General features: G+C 41.0%; 1 protein-coding gene across 2 annotated transcripts; it reads left to right on the top strand.

Moving 5' to 3' along the window:
• The first annotated feature begins 280 nt into the window (after window positions 1-280).
• On the top strand, window positions 281-9,670 carry mepceb (methylphosphate capping enzyme b). Of its 2 annotated transcripts, none has more exons than XM_060937829.1 (5): window positions 281-514; window positions 1,346-3,028; window positions 3,897-4,115; window positions 6,579-6,702; window positions 8,090-9,670. In XM_060937829.1, exons 2-5 carry the CDS (start codon window positions 1,517-1,519, stop codon window positions 8,194-8,196), a joined length of 1,962 nt encoding a protein of 653 aa, XP_060793812.1. In that variant the 5' UTR covers window positions 281-514; window positions 1,346-1,516; the 3' UTR covers window positions 8,197-9,670. The 2 variants fall into 2 exon arrangements, with proteins under 2 accessions (XP_060793812.1, XP_060793811.1); XM_060937828.1 differs by lacking the exon at window positions 281-514 and adding an exon at window positions 789-1,051.
• The last annotated feature ends 7,995 nt before the right edge of the window (window positions 9,671-17,665 follow it).

The raw sequence follows: 17,665 nt of genomic DNA, 5'->3' as shown, positions 1-17,665 counted from the left end.
CCTACCAATAATATTAAAATGTATATGATTAATTGTGTACTAATGTATTGGGCTTTGCTTTTTTTTCCTGATTAAACCTTGAGAACTACATTTCTGAGTTTGGACTACATGTCCAGAAGGACACACGAACGTAATGCGCAAACGTCTCCGACAAATCCCTCTCTATGTGCTAGGATTGGATAAGTACTCGGCCTTCTCTGCTGTGATTGGCTAGTAGTTCTTAGTCTCGAGCAGTCCACCAATCATGATATAGCAGGAAATAATTATCGGAATATGGGTGGGGGGAAATAATAAATTCGAGTGGCGTATGATTGTGCGGAAAAATAACTTCTTGTAGATGAAAACGCCATATAGTCGTGAACACTATTTTTTATTTTGTACAGAACTTGCTTTCAGATGAACTAATTGTCAAATTTAACAAATTTGCTCAGAAACGTAGCTTGTTGTTTATAAGGGAAGATGGTGACCGTGCAGAGTCCTGAAAAACTGTGATGCAATTTAAAGACTTTTAACAGTAAGCATGATTCTCAACATTCATACAACGGGAATATAGATGCATTTTGAATTTTATTTTCATTTGGATGATATTTTTTGATCCTGTGGAATGAAATGGATGATCGGTTACGTTTCAGGCAGATAGTCTAGACACCTACCGAGAGTTAAAGGCGGGACCTGGCAGCGCATGCTTCGTTATAGATAATCCTATTGGTCATCACGACGCGCACAGATTCCATTCTTGTTTGTCATTGGTTGAATCGGCTGTCCGTTAGCGTTTCCTCAGAGCTGTAGTGAGGTATAAGAGCGTGGGTACCTCAGCAGTAAGATACAGAAGCCTTGAAGGCTCAGAAGCATATCCACTTTTACCTAATTGATAGAAAACATAGGAAAATAACCTCGCTAACGTTCACGCACACATCATGCCGAGTCCTAATCGTGCTCGAAAGGTTTGAGAAATGCGTATTTTTTGGAAGGGGCGTCAAAGAATTTATTTTTTGGTGTGTTTTTTTGGTTTGGGGTTCAAGGGTCACGGGATACAAACAAGTCCGACACGGTAAATAAGATGTCGCTTAAGTCACAATTGCGGGGTTTTTCTTGGTGTTTTGCAGAGAAAGCAGTAACTTGGGGGAGGGAAGCTCTCAGCCACAGCTCAACACAAGCAAGAAGGCGGAGCTCTGTGTGTGTGTGTGAGAGAGAGAGAGAGAGAGAGAGTGTGTGTGTTAGGTAGAAGGAGGGGTCTGTATTGACTATAGTCTCCTCTGAGACTCCAGTTTTCCACAGTATTAATAATTATCAGCATTGATTTATTTGTTAGCATTAACTCTATGGTTTGCAATTGTTTTTCCAGCTCCATTGCAGTCTGACTGGTTCAGCCACGGCTACAATAACATGGGAACATCTGTGAATGCATAAGCAGACAAGTTTTCTGCAAGTTTACAAAAGCAACCCTTGTTATCAGGACAATTTTGGATGCCTTTCTCTCTATCTTGCCCATGCATGCAGGACTGAGCAATAGAAGATGATTGAGATGTCCATAGAAAAAGAAACTGTCTTAACAGGAGATGGAGCAGCAGCCATTTTGAGCCCGCCACCTTCCCAGAGCCTAGCTGGCCGTGTTAAGACTCTGAGTCCAACCTCTTTGGCACCTGTCAGTACTGGCGCTCCATTCATGGCTAATATGGTGCTAGCAGAAGTGCCTGCTAACCCTGATTTATCAGAAGAGGCAGAACATGATGAGGAAGTCACTGAGACGATGCAAGTGAAAGGAAACAATAAGCTCTTACAAGCAAAAAATGGTATACAGTCTCAAGCCGGGCCTCAAAAACTTGGTAAACGGCGCTACAGCATGAATGTTGGCTTTAAGCACCCCAGCTTTAGCAAGCGCAGACGGAGAGCTAACTCTGAGTGTGACCCAGTGCTGCCCAGCAACTTCCTGTTGGGTGGAAACATCTTTGATCCTCTGAATCTCAACAGCCTATTGGATGAGGAGGTGAACCGGGCGCTGAATGCTGAGACTCCTAAATCGTCACCACTTCCGTCCAAGAACAGGGAGCCTGTTGAGATCCTGATCCCCAGAGACATCACTGATCCGCTGAACCTCAGTGGCAAGGGTGGAAACGCCAATAGAGGTGTCCTGGTGTCACCCTTAAAGAGGCGGCGCCATAGAAACAGGCACCATGGTGGTAGTGGTGGCCATCTTGAACCCTCAGACTCTGAAAAGGCAAAGAGTGTTGAGGAAGAGAGTACACTGTTTCCTACACACCGTTTAGCAGAAGAAGTCGTCGAAGAGTCACCACGACCCTATGAACTCAACACAACCATCAACTGCCGTGATGAAGTGGTCCCACCCATACTGCCACCACGCCGATCCACAAACTCTGCTCCTCAGGCAGGAAGTAGCAATTCCACCACGCAGCCATCTAAATACAGAAAGCGCAGACGAACAATCAGCCGTTCGGAACGTCTGTCAATCACGCCAACTCCTACCAATAAGCAGCAACATTTAGACAGAGGGCGGAGTCAAACATTTCACACACCCATTGTAGGTGGAACCACAGGAAGCCATCTTGAAACAAACCATCATGTGTCGCAAAAACATCGGCACAAACCAAAACGAGACTTCCATTATGGCACCTACAGCTGTTGTTATGGTTATCGAACACCAACTTTGAATGTGGACCCTCGCCTAGTGGCGTTTCGGCCCGAATGGTTCCGTGGGAAGAAAGTCCTGGACATTGGTTGCAATGTGGGTCACATGACTCTTGCCATCGCTAAGAACTGGAGCCCTGCTTACATCCTGGGCTTGGATATCGATAGCAGTGTGGTTCACGCAGCACGGCAAAACCTCTGCAACTTCCTGTCAGAGCTGCAGAAACAGGAAGTGAGACAAGACACAGGGGAGAAACTGCGAGAGGTGGAGATGTTGCGGACATTCCCTGTTTCTTTCAGGCTATGTAGGGGGCCAATCGCTGCTCCTCCCTTACTGCCTCCTGCCCCTGGGGTTTTCCCTAACAATGTGTCCTTCATGAAGGTAAGTGTGTGCACGTGTGTATGGAGAGACACTAGCCTGATCATGTGTTTAGATGTGTGACATGTCTCCTGCACACTCGAAATGGAGTAGAGCTGTAAAACAGAAGAACGTCTGTAACAAAATGGTTCTTGCTTAGTGACATGCACATGTGCACACATGCAGCATGGAGTATAATTGAGGAAGAAATACAATTTAAAAAAAAATGACTCTAGATTTAAAACATCCAGAAATCAGCAATATGTAAATGTGATTAAAAACACTCAAACAGGTGACCTCACTTGATCTGACTGCATCAAACTATTAGGTTTGGCCTAATATTCTAATGGGCATTGATTGACAGCCTTCTGTCTGCTATGTCACTCAAACAAAGCATCGTGATTCAGTCTCCACATAGCAACTACCTGATTAGAGTTATACAGTAGCTGTTTTTTTTTTTTTTTTAAATCCCCCCCGGCATTTGGTCACTGGGTTAAATTTCAGTGCCTAGTTCAGTCACTCCTCCACTGGTTTTGATTTGCGAGTGAAGGGTTTGTTCACCTGGTTAGCGTTTGCCTGAAAGTTTGCTTTTCAGTTTTTAGTTTATCTATCATTTATGCTAGTACAGGCTATTGTTTACATTAATGGCATTTAGCAGACACTCTTATTCAGCGTGCTGTACAGCATATCCAGAGCAGCCTGGGGAGCAGTTGGGGGTTGGGTGCCTTGCTCAAGAATACTCCAGCCGTTCCTGCTGGTCCAGGGAATCAAGCCAGTGATGTTTTGGTCTCGAAGCTGCATCCCTAACCATTAGGCCAGGGCTTTCTCAGTTTGTTTTGTGTGTGTAAAAGTAGAGGTAGAATATAATTGAACTGTTTGTGTGTGATTGCAGGGGAACTATGTGCCGGATAGTGATGTGGTGGTGATGTCACAGTGTGCAGAGTATGATGTCGTCATGTGTCTAAATGTGACAAGGTGGGTTCATCTGAACTGGGGAGACATTGGGCTTCAGCGACTCTTCAGACGTGTTTACGCACACCTGAACCCTGAAGGAGTGTTTATCCTCCAACCACAGCCATGGAGCTCCTACAGCAAGAGGAAGAGAATGACGGTGAATCTGCATATCAGCCAAAAGTTTGGACACACCAAATTCAGTGGTTTTATTATTTTTTATTTTTTTTAAGATACTTCATATCTTAATGATGGACTGTAACTTCTTTATTTAGTTGAGCGGTTCTTGACATATGGACTACTACAGTTGTGGAATAGGGCTATTTACTATATTTTTATTATTTACTGTTTGATCTCATACGCATTAAGAAGGCAAGGAATTCTGCTAATTAACTTTTGACGAGGCACAGCTGTTAATTGAAAAGAATTCCAGGTGATGACCTCATGAAGCTGGTCAAGATAATGCCAATAGTGTACAAAGCATCAAGGTAAATGGTGGCTACTTTGGAGAATCTGAAATATGAAACTTTTTTTTTAAACCACATAACATGAATCGTATATAGAATTGTCATACTTTTGGCATCTTCAGTATTATGCAGAAAATGGTCAAAATAGAGAAAAACCTAGGAATGAGTAGGGGTGTACAAACTCCTTACTCTCTGACTAAACACATACCCAACTCATACTAAACCCTGACTAAATATGCAGCCCCAAATCTGAAAAAGTTTGGAAGGATGGAAAATGTGCAAAAAGTGATTTTCTGAATTTACTTTGACTATTTCATTGCAGACAGTATAAACTCAAGATATTTCATGTTTTCTGGTTAACTCATTTAATATAGATCCATGCCTGCAACACATTCCAAAAAAAAGTTGGGACAGGGCAGTTTAGGGCTAGTAATGAGGTAAAACAATTAAATAACGATGTGATTTGAAACAGGTGATGTCAACAGGTGATTGTAATCATGATTTGATACGAAATCATCATCCAGGTAAGGCCTAGTCTTTGAGGAGCAAACATGGGCTGAGGATCTCCAGTTTGTTGACAAATGCATGAGAAAATTATTGAAATCAATGTTGTTCAAAGAAGGATAGGAAGGGATTTGGATATTTCACCCTCTACAGTGCATATAATTTAAACGATTCAATGAGTCTGGAGGAATTTTGGGCTGTAAAGGGCAAGGGCACAAGCCCAAGCTGAACACATGATCTCCGATCCCTCAGATGGCACTGCAACAAGAACCGTCGTTCATCTATAGCTGATATAACCACATGGGATCAGGATTACTTTGGCAAACCTTTGTCAAGCACCACAATACGGAGTTGCATCTACAAATACCAGTTAAAACTTCACTGTGCAGAAAGGAAGCCTTAGGTTAACAATGTCCAGAAACACCGTTGATTTCCCTGGTCTCTGAGGCATCTGGGATGGACACTTGTATTGTGGTCTGATGAATCAGTATTCCAGGTCTTTTTTGGAAGAAATGGACGCCATGTGCTCCAGATCAAAGATGAAAAGGACTATCCAGGCTGTTACCAGTAAGAAGTCCGAAACCCAGGGTCTGCCATGGTATGGGGTTGTGTCAGTGCCCTTGGAAAGGTAACTTGCATTTCTCTGATGGCAGTGTTAATGCAGAAAAGTACATTGAGATTTTGGAGCAACATATGCTGCCATCTAGGCATCTTTTTCCAGGGATATTTCAACAAGACGGTGCAAAACCACATTCTGCACACATTACAAAGGCATGGCTGTGGAAGAAGAGGGTGCCTATCCCCTCTGTCGGCCATAGAGTGTGTGTGGCAAATTTTGAAATGGAAAAATGTGACCGTGAGGACCCCATGCTATTGCACACCTTAAAACCTGTGTGCAGGAAGAATGGGACAAAATAACACCTGAAACACTTTCACTTGGTGGCTTCAGTGCTTAAACATCCCAAACAAGTGTTGAGAAGGAATGGAAACAAAGTGGCAAGTGCTTTACCATCCCACCTTTTTTCTGAAGTGTGTTGTAAGAATTAGAATTGAAGTGTTTTATTTTGGGGGGTAAAAATTAATGTGATCAAATGTGCTGTTGTATTGTTTTAACTGCAGTACATATGAAAGATGAATTACAAATAATTGTTTTTTAATTTCAATTTCTTCACGTCCCAACTTTTTCTGATTTGCGGTTGTAATATCCTCTGAATAAATGCATAATAAACCCTCACTAAACACTGTTCTGACTAGATTTATAGTAAACTTTGACTAAACACATACTGAACACTGACTAAATTCATAATAAACCCTAACTAAACATGCAAAACCTTGTCTAAACACGCACAATAAAACTACTGACTAAACCTGTAATCCTAATCAAACCCATGCTAAACTCTGATTAAACCTATGCTAAACCTTGACTAAATGTATTGTACCCTGACTAAATTCATAGTAAACACTGTCTAAATCCAGAGTAAACCTCTTCTATCTTCTTGGACTAATCCCAGTTTGTGGGTGGGCTATTTATTTATTTATTTATTTTTTCCCCAGGGAACTACCCATACTGAACCTTAACTAAACACAGACCAATCTTGTACTAGAGTAAATCTCATACCAGACTAATCCCAGTATTTGTGATGTGTTTTCAGGAAATCACCCACAGGAACTACAACAGTATTCGGCTCAGACCGGACCAGTTCAGTTCGTACCTCACCTCTGAGGTGGGGTTCACCAGCTATGAGCTCATCAGCACCACCAGGAGCTGCCCTAGAGGTAAAACACCATGACTCTGCTTCCTTTATCTCTCTCACCCCCCCCCCCCCCCCCCCCACACACACACACACACACACACACACAATATTTTAAGGGAAGTGTTTAAATTTTTTGGAGCTGTCTGCCATTTGAGAGGCAAATTACACTTAAACCACTGATCACCTTTCATCTTCCCCCAGCTGACTCCACCCCTTTTATTAAAATTGCGTATGTTTTTTTTGGCAAGGGGGTGGAGCTGATTTCAGGGCTGGAAAACTGTAACCAGGAGGCACTATCCATCCAGCCATTATCCTTAACCGTTTATCCTGTGCAGGGTTGTGGGTAAGCTGGAGCCTATCCCAGCTGACTATGGGCGAGAGGCGGGGTACACCCTGGACAAGTTGCCAGGTCATCGCAGGGTTGACGCATAGATACAAACAAACATTCACACCTATGGTCAGTTTAGAGCCACCAGTTAACCTGACCTGCATGTCTTTGGACTGTGGGGGAAACCGGAGCACCCAGAGGAAACCCACGCAGACACGGGGAGAACATGCAAACTCCACACCGGAAGGCCCCCATTGGCCACCGGGCTCAAACCCAGAACCTTGCTGTGAGGCGACAGTGCTAACACTGTGCCGCCCACTAGGAGATACTAGCGAGATCTATTGCATTATTGTGATTCAGTGCTTTTCTAAATTTATTTATTTATTTTTTTTAGCTTATGTAACAGGTAAAAAGCAAAACATAACAGTAATACCTAGAAATTTAATACCAGTCCATGAATCGTTTAATATCTTGGCTACAGTTGTTTATCAGAACCTCAGTCATCCATTCGCAACACGGGGGGGTTTAATATCAGCAAATTGTCGCCCTCTAGTGTAACTGCAGGATAAGACACGCTGAAATTCAATTGTTTTTAGAAATCTTTATTCGTCACATGCACACTTCAAGCACAGCGAAATTCATCCTCTGCATTTAACCCATCTGAAACAGTGAACACACGTACACACTCAGAGCAGTGGGCAGCCACACCAGAGCGCCCGGGGAGGAGTCAGGGGTTAGGTACCTTGCTCAAGGGCACCTCAGCCTAAGGCCGCCCCACGTCAACCTAACTGCATGTCTTTGGACTGTGGGGCAAACCGGAGCACCCGGAGGAAACCCACACAGACACGGGGAGAACATGCAAACTCCACACAGAAAGGCCCTTGCCGGCCGCTGGGTTCGAACCCGGAACCTTCTTGCTGTGAGGCGACCGTGCTAACCACTACACCACCGTGCCGCCCCAGTACATTTATTTACAGTACATTTTCATGAAGGGTGCCAAATATTTTGGAAAGTATTGTACATGCACACTTGTTTCAGTATGATTCTATAAAACACTTCACCCCCCCCCCCCCCCCCCCAGGACTCCAGAGGCCAATCTATCTCTTCCACAAAAGCCCCACTTCCAGCAGGAAGTCATCCACCAGAAGAGGAAGTGACATGCAGGAAGAGGAACGGGAGATGATGTGAATATTTTACGCTGCTGCAAGATGCGATCAGTTTCACAGGACTCTGTTCTGAAAGAGCTGCCGTCACTGTCTCAGCCTGGATACAGAAGTGCTGAGCTTTTACACTCTCTCTCTCTCTCTCTCTCTCACACCCACAGAGCACCCTCAGTTCCATCAAGTGGTCACAAGAGGGTGCTTGTTTTTAGTTAATCTCAAACACATGGCTTATTAATTTAAATTTTTTTTTTTTAAGTTGCCATGTCTTCTTTCTAACAACTCGACACTTGTTTGTATTGTACATTTTAGGGAAGTGTGTGTGGCTTAAACTGTTAAAAAAAAAAATCATATAACCGTTTTCAATCTGTTTTTTTGATGTGTGTGTGTGAGAGACGGAGAGAATGTAATTGATTTGAATGTTTGTATAGAATAAATAATTGAGTCTTTGATTTTGTGCATCTTGGCTTTGTCTCTAAAACCCAGAAATGTTTGTGATGTGATGCATGTTGTCTTCAGGGCCACTTGGAAAACCTCAAACCTCTTGAACTAAGAGGATAAGTCAAGGTAACAAAATGTATTGCATTAACTAATGAATCAAATTTAAATTTAATGGCACAGCAGAAAAAATCTGCTCAATATTCTGGATATCACAAGCTTGAATTGCAAGATCAAATTTGTCTGGGTGGATGGGGCAGAAGCATGCTCTGTCAAGTCAGTCAGTCATGTGCATCTCTGAACTCGTGCATGTGGAATAGGGCGAATAGCACTTTCCAAGTGCATTACGCCACTGTTTGAAGTGGCATGAGCAGTAGTTTGAAAAGATGCGGTTGTTACGTTTCACGTGTCTGAGGGAGCATATCTTCACTCTCCCTGGTTAGTTGTGATGGAGAATTAGCTGGAAATGGGTGACCAAAATGGGGAAAACAAAATATTAAGAAAACTGGCAAAATATTCCTACACCTATCAGTGCATCCATCTCAAAACTAAGATAAGCGCTGGTATAAACTGGGCGAAGAACTTATAAAAACACTCAATGTTGTTTCTGCACTCTTGTTTTACAGAAATCTGGAAGTAAACTTTAATGTGAAAGTGCACACACAGAAAGTAGCTGTGTCTCAGTCACAGTGTTAATGATTATGTCCATCTTTCCATTTAAGTGTTTAGGCTTGTTGTGCAAAATGGGGTGTGTGTGTCAATCACTGTGAGCCTCTTCACTCTGTAATTAGACCATTTTCTTTAGTATTATCATCTGAGTGACGGTGTAATGAAACGAAATGTGCCGAGTCAGCCAACACTGAACTTATGAAACATTTTATATTTCAACTGAACTGGAGTGTACTGTAGACACGCAGCTCTTGAGGAGGTAAAGTCATGGATCACCTCTGTCACCATATATTTACATCCCTAATTCCAAGACAGTTGGGATGCTGTGTAAACTGTAAATAAAAACAATACCATAACTTGCAAATTATGGAAACCCTATATTTCATTAAAATATTACAGACAACATATCAAGTGTTGGAACTGAGAATTTTTTTTTAAAAATATGCTCATTTTGAATTTGATGTCAACAACGTTTCGGAAAAAGTTGGGGGCATGTTTACCACTGTGCTGCATCAACTCTATTTTTAACAACTCTGTAAATGTTTGGGAACTGAGGAGACCAATTGTTTTGAAAGAGTAATGTTGTCCCATTCTTGGCTGATGTACAACTTGTCATATTTTGCGCTTCATAATGCGCCAAATGTTTTAAATGGGAGACTTTAGCACCTGGAATCTTACAACAGAACCATAGAAAGCAGTTTGGCATCGTCTGGGTGAAAGAAGGAAGGCCTTCCCTGAAAAAGATTTTGTCTGGATGGCAGCATATTGTTCTGAAACGTGTATATCATTCAGCATTAATGATGCCTTCTCAGATATGCAAGCTGCCCATGTCATGTGCACTAATGCACACTCATACCATCACAGATGTTGGCTTTTGAACTGTGCACTGATGAGCTGGATGGTCCCTCTCCTCTTTAGCCTGGAGGACGTGGTTTCCATGATTTTCTAAAAGTAATTTCTACTTTTGATTCGTCAGAAGGGCGGCACGGTGGTGTAGTGGTTAGCGCTGTTGCCTCACAGCAAGAAGGTCCGGGTTCGAGCCCCATGGCCAATGAGGGCCTTTCTGTGTGGAGTTTGCATGTTCTCCCCGTGTCTGTGTGCGTTTTCTCCGGGTGCTCCGGTTTCTCCCACAGTCCAAAGACATGCAGGTTAGGTTAACTGGTGACTCTAAATTGACCGTAAGTGTGAATGTGAGTGTGAATGGTTGTGTGTCTACGTATCAGCCCTGTGATGACCTGGCGACTTGTCCAAGGTGTACCCCGCCTTTCGCCCGTAGTCAGCCGGGATAGGCTCCAGCTTGCCTGTGACCCTGTAGAAGGATAAAGTGGCTAGAGATAATGGGATGAGATTTGTCAGACCTTGGGACAATTTTTCATTTTGCCTCAGTCCATTGTAAAAGAGCTCAGCCCAGAGAAGGTGGTGGTGTTTCTGGATATTGTTTATATTTGGTTTTAACTTGCATTTGTGGATGCAGTAATTAACGGTTTTCACAGAGGATGGTTTTCTGAAGTGTTTCTGAGCCTGTACAGTGATTTCCGCTACAGACATGTGTCTGCTTTTAATGTGCCTGAGGGGCTGAAGATTACAGGCATCCAATGTCAGTTTTCAGCCTTGTCTCTTGCATACAGAGATTTCTCCAGATTCTCTGAATCTTTTAATGATTTTATGTACCATAGATGATATGATCCCACACAGACACAGGGAGAACATGCAAAACTCCACACAAAGGCCCCCGTTGGCCACTGGGCTCGAACCCAGAACATTCCTGCTGTGAGGTGACACCACTACACCACTGTGCCGCCCATTCATAAGTTTTTCTGTATTTTGACTATTTTCTACATTATGGAACAATACTGAAGATATCAAAACTATGAAATAACATATGGAATTATGTGGTAAACAAAGTGTTAATGTTTCATATTTTAGATTCTTCAAAGTAGCCATTGTTTACCTTGATGACGCTTTGCATACTATTAGCATTATCTTAACAAGCTTCATGAGGTAGTCACCTGGAATGCTTTTTCAATTAACAGTTGGGCCTCGTCAAAAGTTAGTGTAATTTCTTGCCGCCTTAATGTGTTTGAGATCAAACAGTAAATAATCAAAATCAGGGGCGTCGTAGTGGGGGGAAAAGGGGGACTGAGTTACCAGGGCCCCAAGTGGGGGGAGGGCCCTTGAGGAGTCTGTAATTTTATTTTCCTTTAAATATCAATACCATTTAACGATCACAATATATGTTGCTAAATAATGTAAATGTAATGTTTTGGGTAAATAAATCGTTTGATTAATGGATTAAATTGTGTGTCCTATAGTGTCCGGGGACAGGCCCCCCCACCCTTTGCACGAAATGGTTTAGTCCGCTTTCACCGGGCTTTTTAACTCGGCGCATTTAACATAGCGTTCATTCTGCTGAAGCAGCGCATGCGCATTGTAGGCTATCTGTGCTATGGAAGATGATGCACAAGAAAACAAAATCCGGTTTTCAGAAACAAAAAGAGAGACAGGAAAGAGACAAGAAAAGAAATGAGGGAAAGCAACTGCTCACAAACTTCTTTCCCAAGAAAGGTGAGCCCAAATGTGAAAGCAAATAGCCTACATTAAATGAACACCCGTGGTTATAAATGCTTTATACCACCGCGATTGTCAGTGCTAAAAACTGCACAGCACAAAATTAGAAATAACATGATGCCTTTTTTGTTTACATTCCAATAGTATACTAATCGAAAATTAAATTAATATTTATTACTGGGCCATAACATAATTAGGCTAATAGCCTAATTTAGTCTCAATGTCATAGGTGTTTGGTGACCTTTGGTGGCATTTACTGGTACAACTTTTAATCATTCTGCAAATAAAACAAAGATTCAGTGAAGTATTGTGTGATTAGGCTTTTTTATTCATTTAAGAGTTGTTAGATTAATGTGTGGCTACATAACTGACTGGACTGGTAGTACGCCCTTGTTGTTAGATACTTTCAGCATTGTTAACTGCTGAGCTTTTTTTGGGGGGGGGGCCCATGGCCACTGCTTGTGCATAGGGCCCAGAATTTGGTGCTACGCCCCTGATCAAAATACAGTAAATAGTCCTATTCCACAACTGTAGTAATCCATATTATGTCAAGAACCGCTCCACTAGGTAAAGAGAAACAACATCCATCCTTACATTAAGACATGAAGTGTTCTTGAATTAATAAAAAATAAAAACAATTGAATTAGGTGTGTCTAAACTTTTGACTATTAATGTATACAGGGGCTGCGCTAGAAATTTTGGGCCCTTTGAAAGAACGTTATATCCCCCCGAAAAAAAAAAAGAAAAAACCTGACTCCTATTTAGTGTGTAACAAACTTCATCGCTAACTAAATACTTTGTCCATTTGATATGCCAGTTGTACTTTTCATTACTGGAATGTCTATATGAACGTTATCAGCTAAAGTTGTACTTGCTTGCTATAGCTAGCTGCTCACATGGTTAATGCAGCATAAATGCTAAAAAATCAGTCTGCATGAGCCTTAACCCCAAAGCCCTTTATTCACAGATTGCTCTGTAAATAAATTATCAACAAATACTGCTCATCTCCTTCTGCTTCAACTGTGAGGGTGGTTGAGGGAGGGTTTCCTAATCTTGAGGCTGAATCTGTGCATGTTAAGGACAGACCTCATACGTGATAAAGCTGGTTATTAGCATGCATCTTAACCTAGCTGGCACACTAGTTGTATAGTGGACCTACAAATTCACTGAGCTCTTTGCAGACCGAAATTACACTCATAAGTCAAGTTTGTTTGTATAGTGCTTTTAACAATAGACATTGTCCCAAAGCAGCGTTACAGAATCTGAATGACCCAAGACATGAGCCAATTTTATCCCTAATCTATTGCCAGTGAGCAAGCCCGTGGTGACTGCAGCAAGGAAAACCTCCCCCAGACGACATGAGGAAGAAACCTCAAGAGGAACCAGACCCAAAAGAAAACTCATCCTCACCCGGACAACAACAGACAACATGATTATAACATTAACAGTTTTAACATGAAGTCAGTTTCGTTGATGTTATAACTCCTCATTAATGGAAACTTGGGGGGGGGGGGGGAAGAAAACACAGGTTGTTAGGTATGCTCAATGTCGCCTGAATAAGTAGGAACAGTATACATTTTTGCACTGAGGACAAGCAGGGACTCCGGTAAAACTAACTATGACAGCATAACTAAAAGGGGAGAGCCAGAAGGTAACACAGGCATGAGGGGGCCCTGGGACATAAAGAAGCAGCCACTACACCGTCAACAAACTTGAGTGAGCAAGCGAGTGGGGGACTGACAGCATCCGTACATCCCAGTTTACCAAAACACTATGTCTGACAACCTTCCAGATCTACACCATTACTCGTCTCATTTTCAGTCGCAATAAAGGTAACTTATGAAACAACACTGCATTGTAAATGAAGTTGTTTGCTTGATCATCCACACAGTGGTTAAGCCACAATAATAATCTTCTGCAGCATTAACGTTAGCATGTTAGATTAATAGCCACCAAAGGAAGGTCAGTGAATCAATGTATAGGCTACCTTTCTTCGGAAAAAACCTGGATGACTACCTGTCCACTCTTTTTTTTTTCTCTCTCAGCTTTCTGCTGCCTCCTTTTACGTTTCTGGTAACCTGACTTCTTCATGATGGTGTCAATCTACTGATGGTTCACCATCAATTCTGCTTCTACCTTGAGCGGCTAACATTAGTGCTGTATTGGAAAACAACAACCTGAACGCAGTGTCATGCTCTGGCTCTGCCTATGCAAGACTGTACCATGTAATGAATAGGGAGAGTGGTGAAATATAAAGACTATCTCTTCTAATAATTTTGCGGAAAATGGAAAGCCAAACCAAAAGGTTGTGGTATTTGTTCAATATTAGAGACAAAATTATTTAAAGATATTTTTATTAAATTAACTTACACATGGTAGTATTAATATTGTCCTCTGAGGGCCCTCTGTCAATGCTGGGCCCTTAGAATCGTCCTAACTTTTCGCCCCCTAACGGCGCCCCTGAATGTACATCCCTTTCATAGCAGCTAAATAACTTAAATCTTGTGCTAAAACTTCATTAGGTATCTCTAGTATTAAAATAAAATTCAGTTTTATATAATGTCCTGAACAACTTTCTACATGTTGTGTATATGTGTATACATATACATATACATATGTGTATATGTGTGTGTATATATATATATATATATATATATACACACACAGAGCGCCCTCCACAATTATTGGCACCCCTCATTAAAATATGTTCTTAGGCTTCTAATAAATTCATTAAAAAAAAAAAATAATATAGGACAACAATGCAAAAAAAGAGAAAAATCCAGCCTTTAATTCAAGTGCATTTATTCAGTGGGAAAAAAAATCCCACATTAAGAAATGATTCTTTTACATGAAATCATGTGTGCCACAATTATTGGCACCCCTGATGTTAATATTTTGTACAACTCCCTTTTGCCAACAAGACAGCACTTAATATTCTCCTATAACATTTCACAAGATGGAAGAATACAGAGAGAGGGATATTCGACCATTCCTCTTTGCACAATCTCTCTAAATCATCCAGAATCCTGGGTCCTCTCCTATGCACTCTCCTCTTCAGCTCACCCCACAGGTTTTCAATTGGGTTGAGGTCTGGGGACTGAGATGGCCATGGGAGGAGCTTGATTTTGTGTCTGGTGAACCATTTTTGTGTAGAGTTGGCCACATGTTTAGGGTCCTTATCTTGCTGAAAGATCCAATGATGACCCATCTTCAGCTTTCGGGCAGAGGCCACCAGATTTTTATTTAAAATGTCCTGGTATTTCAAAGAGTTCATGATGCCATGCACCCTAACAAGGTTCCCGGGGCCTTTGGAAGAGAAACAGGCCCACAGCATCACCAATCCTCCCCCATACTTCACAGTGGGCATGAGGTGCTTTTCCACATACTCATCTTTTGTGATGTATTCGAGTGTTTGTTGCCAAAAAGCTCTATCTTGGTCTCATCTGTCCCAGTTGAAGTCCCAGTACCACTTAGCGAACTCCAGACGTTTATGTTTATGCTTGTAAATGAGAAAAGGCTTTTTCCGTGCATGCCTCCCAAACAGCCTGTTGGCATGTAGATAGCGCCTGATGGTTGTTATGGAGACTTTGTGACCCCAAGATGATACTCTTTGATGCAATTCTCTAACAGTGAGCTTTGGAGAACTTTTTACTTCTCTTACCATCCTCCTCACTGTGCGTGGTGGCAAGATAAACTTGCATCCTCGTCCAGGCTTGTTTGCCACTGTTCCAGTTGTTTTAAACTTCTTGATGATTCCTCTGACTGTAGATATGGGCAGGTGTAGGCAAACGGCTGTTTTCTTGTAGCCATTGCCTGACTTATGAAGGTCGACACACTTGAATGGTGTGTTCTCTTGTCTTTCCCATGTTGAAGAGTGGATAAGGGAAATAGGCCTCTGTGTCACATCATATTTATACCCCAGGGAAACAGGATGTGATGAATTACTAATTAAAGGTTCCTAGATACTCTGATCAACTTTATAAACTACAGTAGAAATGACAAATGCTTCAATTACATTTATTTTCTGGGAATTGTTATGGGTGCACTGCCAATAATTGTGGAACAGGTGATTTCTTTTGAAAAATAATTATTTCTTAGTCAGGGATTTTTTTTATTTTATTTTTTTAAATTCACTTGAGTTAAGGGTTACATTTTTCTACAATTTTCAGTGTGAGATTATGCTTCTGCAATAATTTTTTAAAATATATTTTAAGGCTTTTAACACATCTTAACCAGGGGTGCCAATAATTGTGGAGGGCGCTGTATACACACACAGTTGTGAAACAGTTTCCACTCTTAATTATGACAAAAACGACAAGTTTTCTCAGTAATTCTGGAAATCTTTTGCGTGTCACAACATCAACATGCCAAGTTGGATCATCCACAAAGAGACGCACGCATACATACACTCGCAATGTGGGACAAAAGAAAATGGCAACAAAGGGAAAGAGCAGAAAAAGAGGGTAAAAGATAAAAGTGAGTTTTTCTCCTCCTCTCTCCTGAGTGTCTCCGTTTTTTGGCTCGGTCACTTGAGTCCTCCTACTGGCCACAGCTCACAGGTGTGTGTGTGTGTGTGTGTGTGTGTGTGTGTGTGTGTGTGTGTGTAAGAAATGGAATGCTCTAACGAGGACACACACACACAAGCTTTGATGTCGTCCCCAGTTACTTAAAGATTCCATGAAGACACAACATCCTAAAAGACATCAAACACTAATGACGAAAATAACACACACACATCAGTTCTGTGAAACTACTGTCTGTCCCTCATTTCTGTTTTAGCACTTATGCAGTTAATGCAGTTTATTATCCTGATTGTATTAAATGTAAATAAAGTTATTTGATATCATTAGAACATTAATAATCAACAATGTACTGGAATATAACAATGAGGAAATATAATTAACAGTAGAGTAAAAGAGAAAGATAAAAGGAGAGTTATAGGTGTACATGTACAGTATAGATAGCATGTACACATTGATATAGACTTTTTTGCTGTGTATTTACAGTCAAGTGCAAAGGTTTGTACACCCCAGGACAAAATGGAGACGTCAAAGAAGAAGAAAATATCCTGTACAGCATCGAGATATTCAGTTTTGGTTTCATAGTGATGTTCAGCCAACAAAATATTATTCAGTAGTGTATATTAAACTATTAATAATATAAAAATCAAGTCAAAAATATTATTCAGTAGTGTATATTAAACTATTAATAATATAAAAATCAAGTCAAAAATATTATTTAGTAGTGTACATTAAAATTAATAATGTAAAAATCAAGTCAAAAATATTGTTCAGTAGTGTACATTAAAATATGTATCAATAATGTAAAAAATCAAGTCAAAAAGTTTACACACCCCTATCTGAATGTGTCTTTGAAACTTTTAAAACAGTTTGATGGTGTTCAGGGAGGAGTCTGTCTCTCTCTCTCTGTGAGTTTGTCACTTGCTCTGATATTAATGACCCATAAACTGCTCCATTAACTGACACCGCAGCACATTTTACACACCAACGTCTGACTCAAATAACCATAAAGTTCATTTACACACACTGATGAGAAAAATATCAATTACATTCAGTTATACATAAAAACTAATAAAAATAACAATTAAAATAAGAGAAATAATAATTTAGAAGAAAACAAGAATAAGGTTTATACTTCTTTCTTTCATCCCACAGACGCCGTCTTTTTTTTTTTTAAAAAGCATAAACCATATCCAATCACATCCTTCTTCGCTTCTCCTCTTTTGTTAAGTGGGCGGAGTCAAGATATTACATTTACAAAAGGACTGAGAGAGTGAAGGTGCAAAAATCCACACACACACA

This window comes from Neoarius graeffei, chromosome 13 (assembly GCF_027579695.1).
Source record: "Neoarius graeffei isolate fNeoGra1 chromosome 13, fNeoGra1.pri, whole genome shotgun sequence".
Taxonomy (NCBI): domain Eukaryota; kingdom Metazoa; phylum Chordata; class Actinopteri; order Siluriformes; family Ariidae; genus Neoarius; species Neoarius graeffei.
The sequence above is the reverse complement of the archived record's forward strand: the minus strand, read 5'-3'. Positions and strand labels throughout refer to the sequence as shown.

Excerpts from the sequence above, each read along its gene's own strand:
- mepceb (XM_060937829.1), top strand. The coding sequence starts at position 1,517 with ATGATTGAGATGTCCATAGAAAAAGAAACTGTCTTAACAGGAGATGGA. Across the intron at positions 4,116-6,578 it reads GCAAGAGGAAGAGAATGACG|GAAATCACCCACAGGAACTA; the intron begins GTGAATCTGCAT and ends ATGTGTTTTCAG. Across the intron at positions 6,703-8,089 it reads CACCAGGAGCTGCCCTAGAG|GACTCCAGAGGCCAATCTAT; the intron begins GTAAAACACCAT and ends CCCCCCCCCCAG.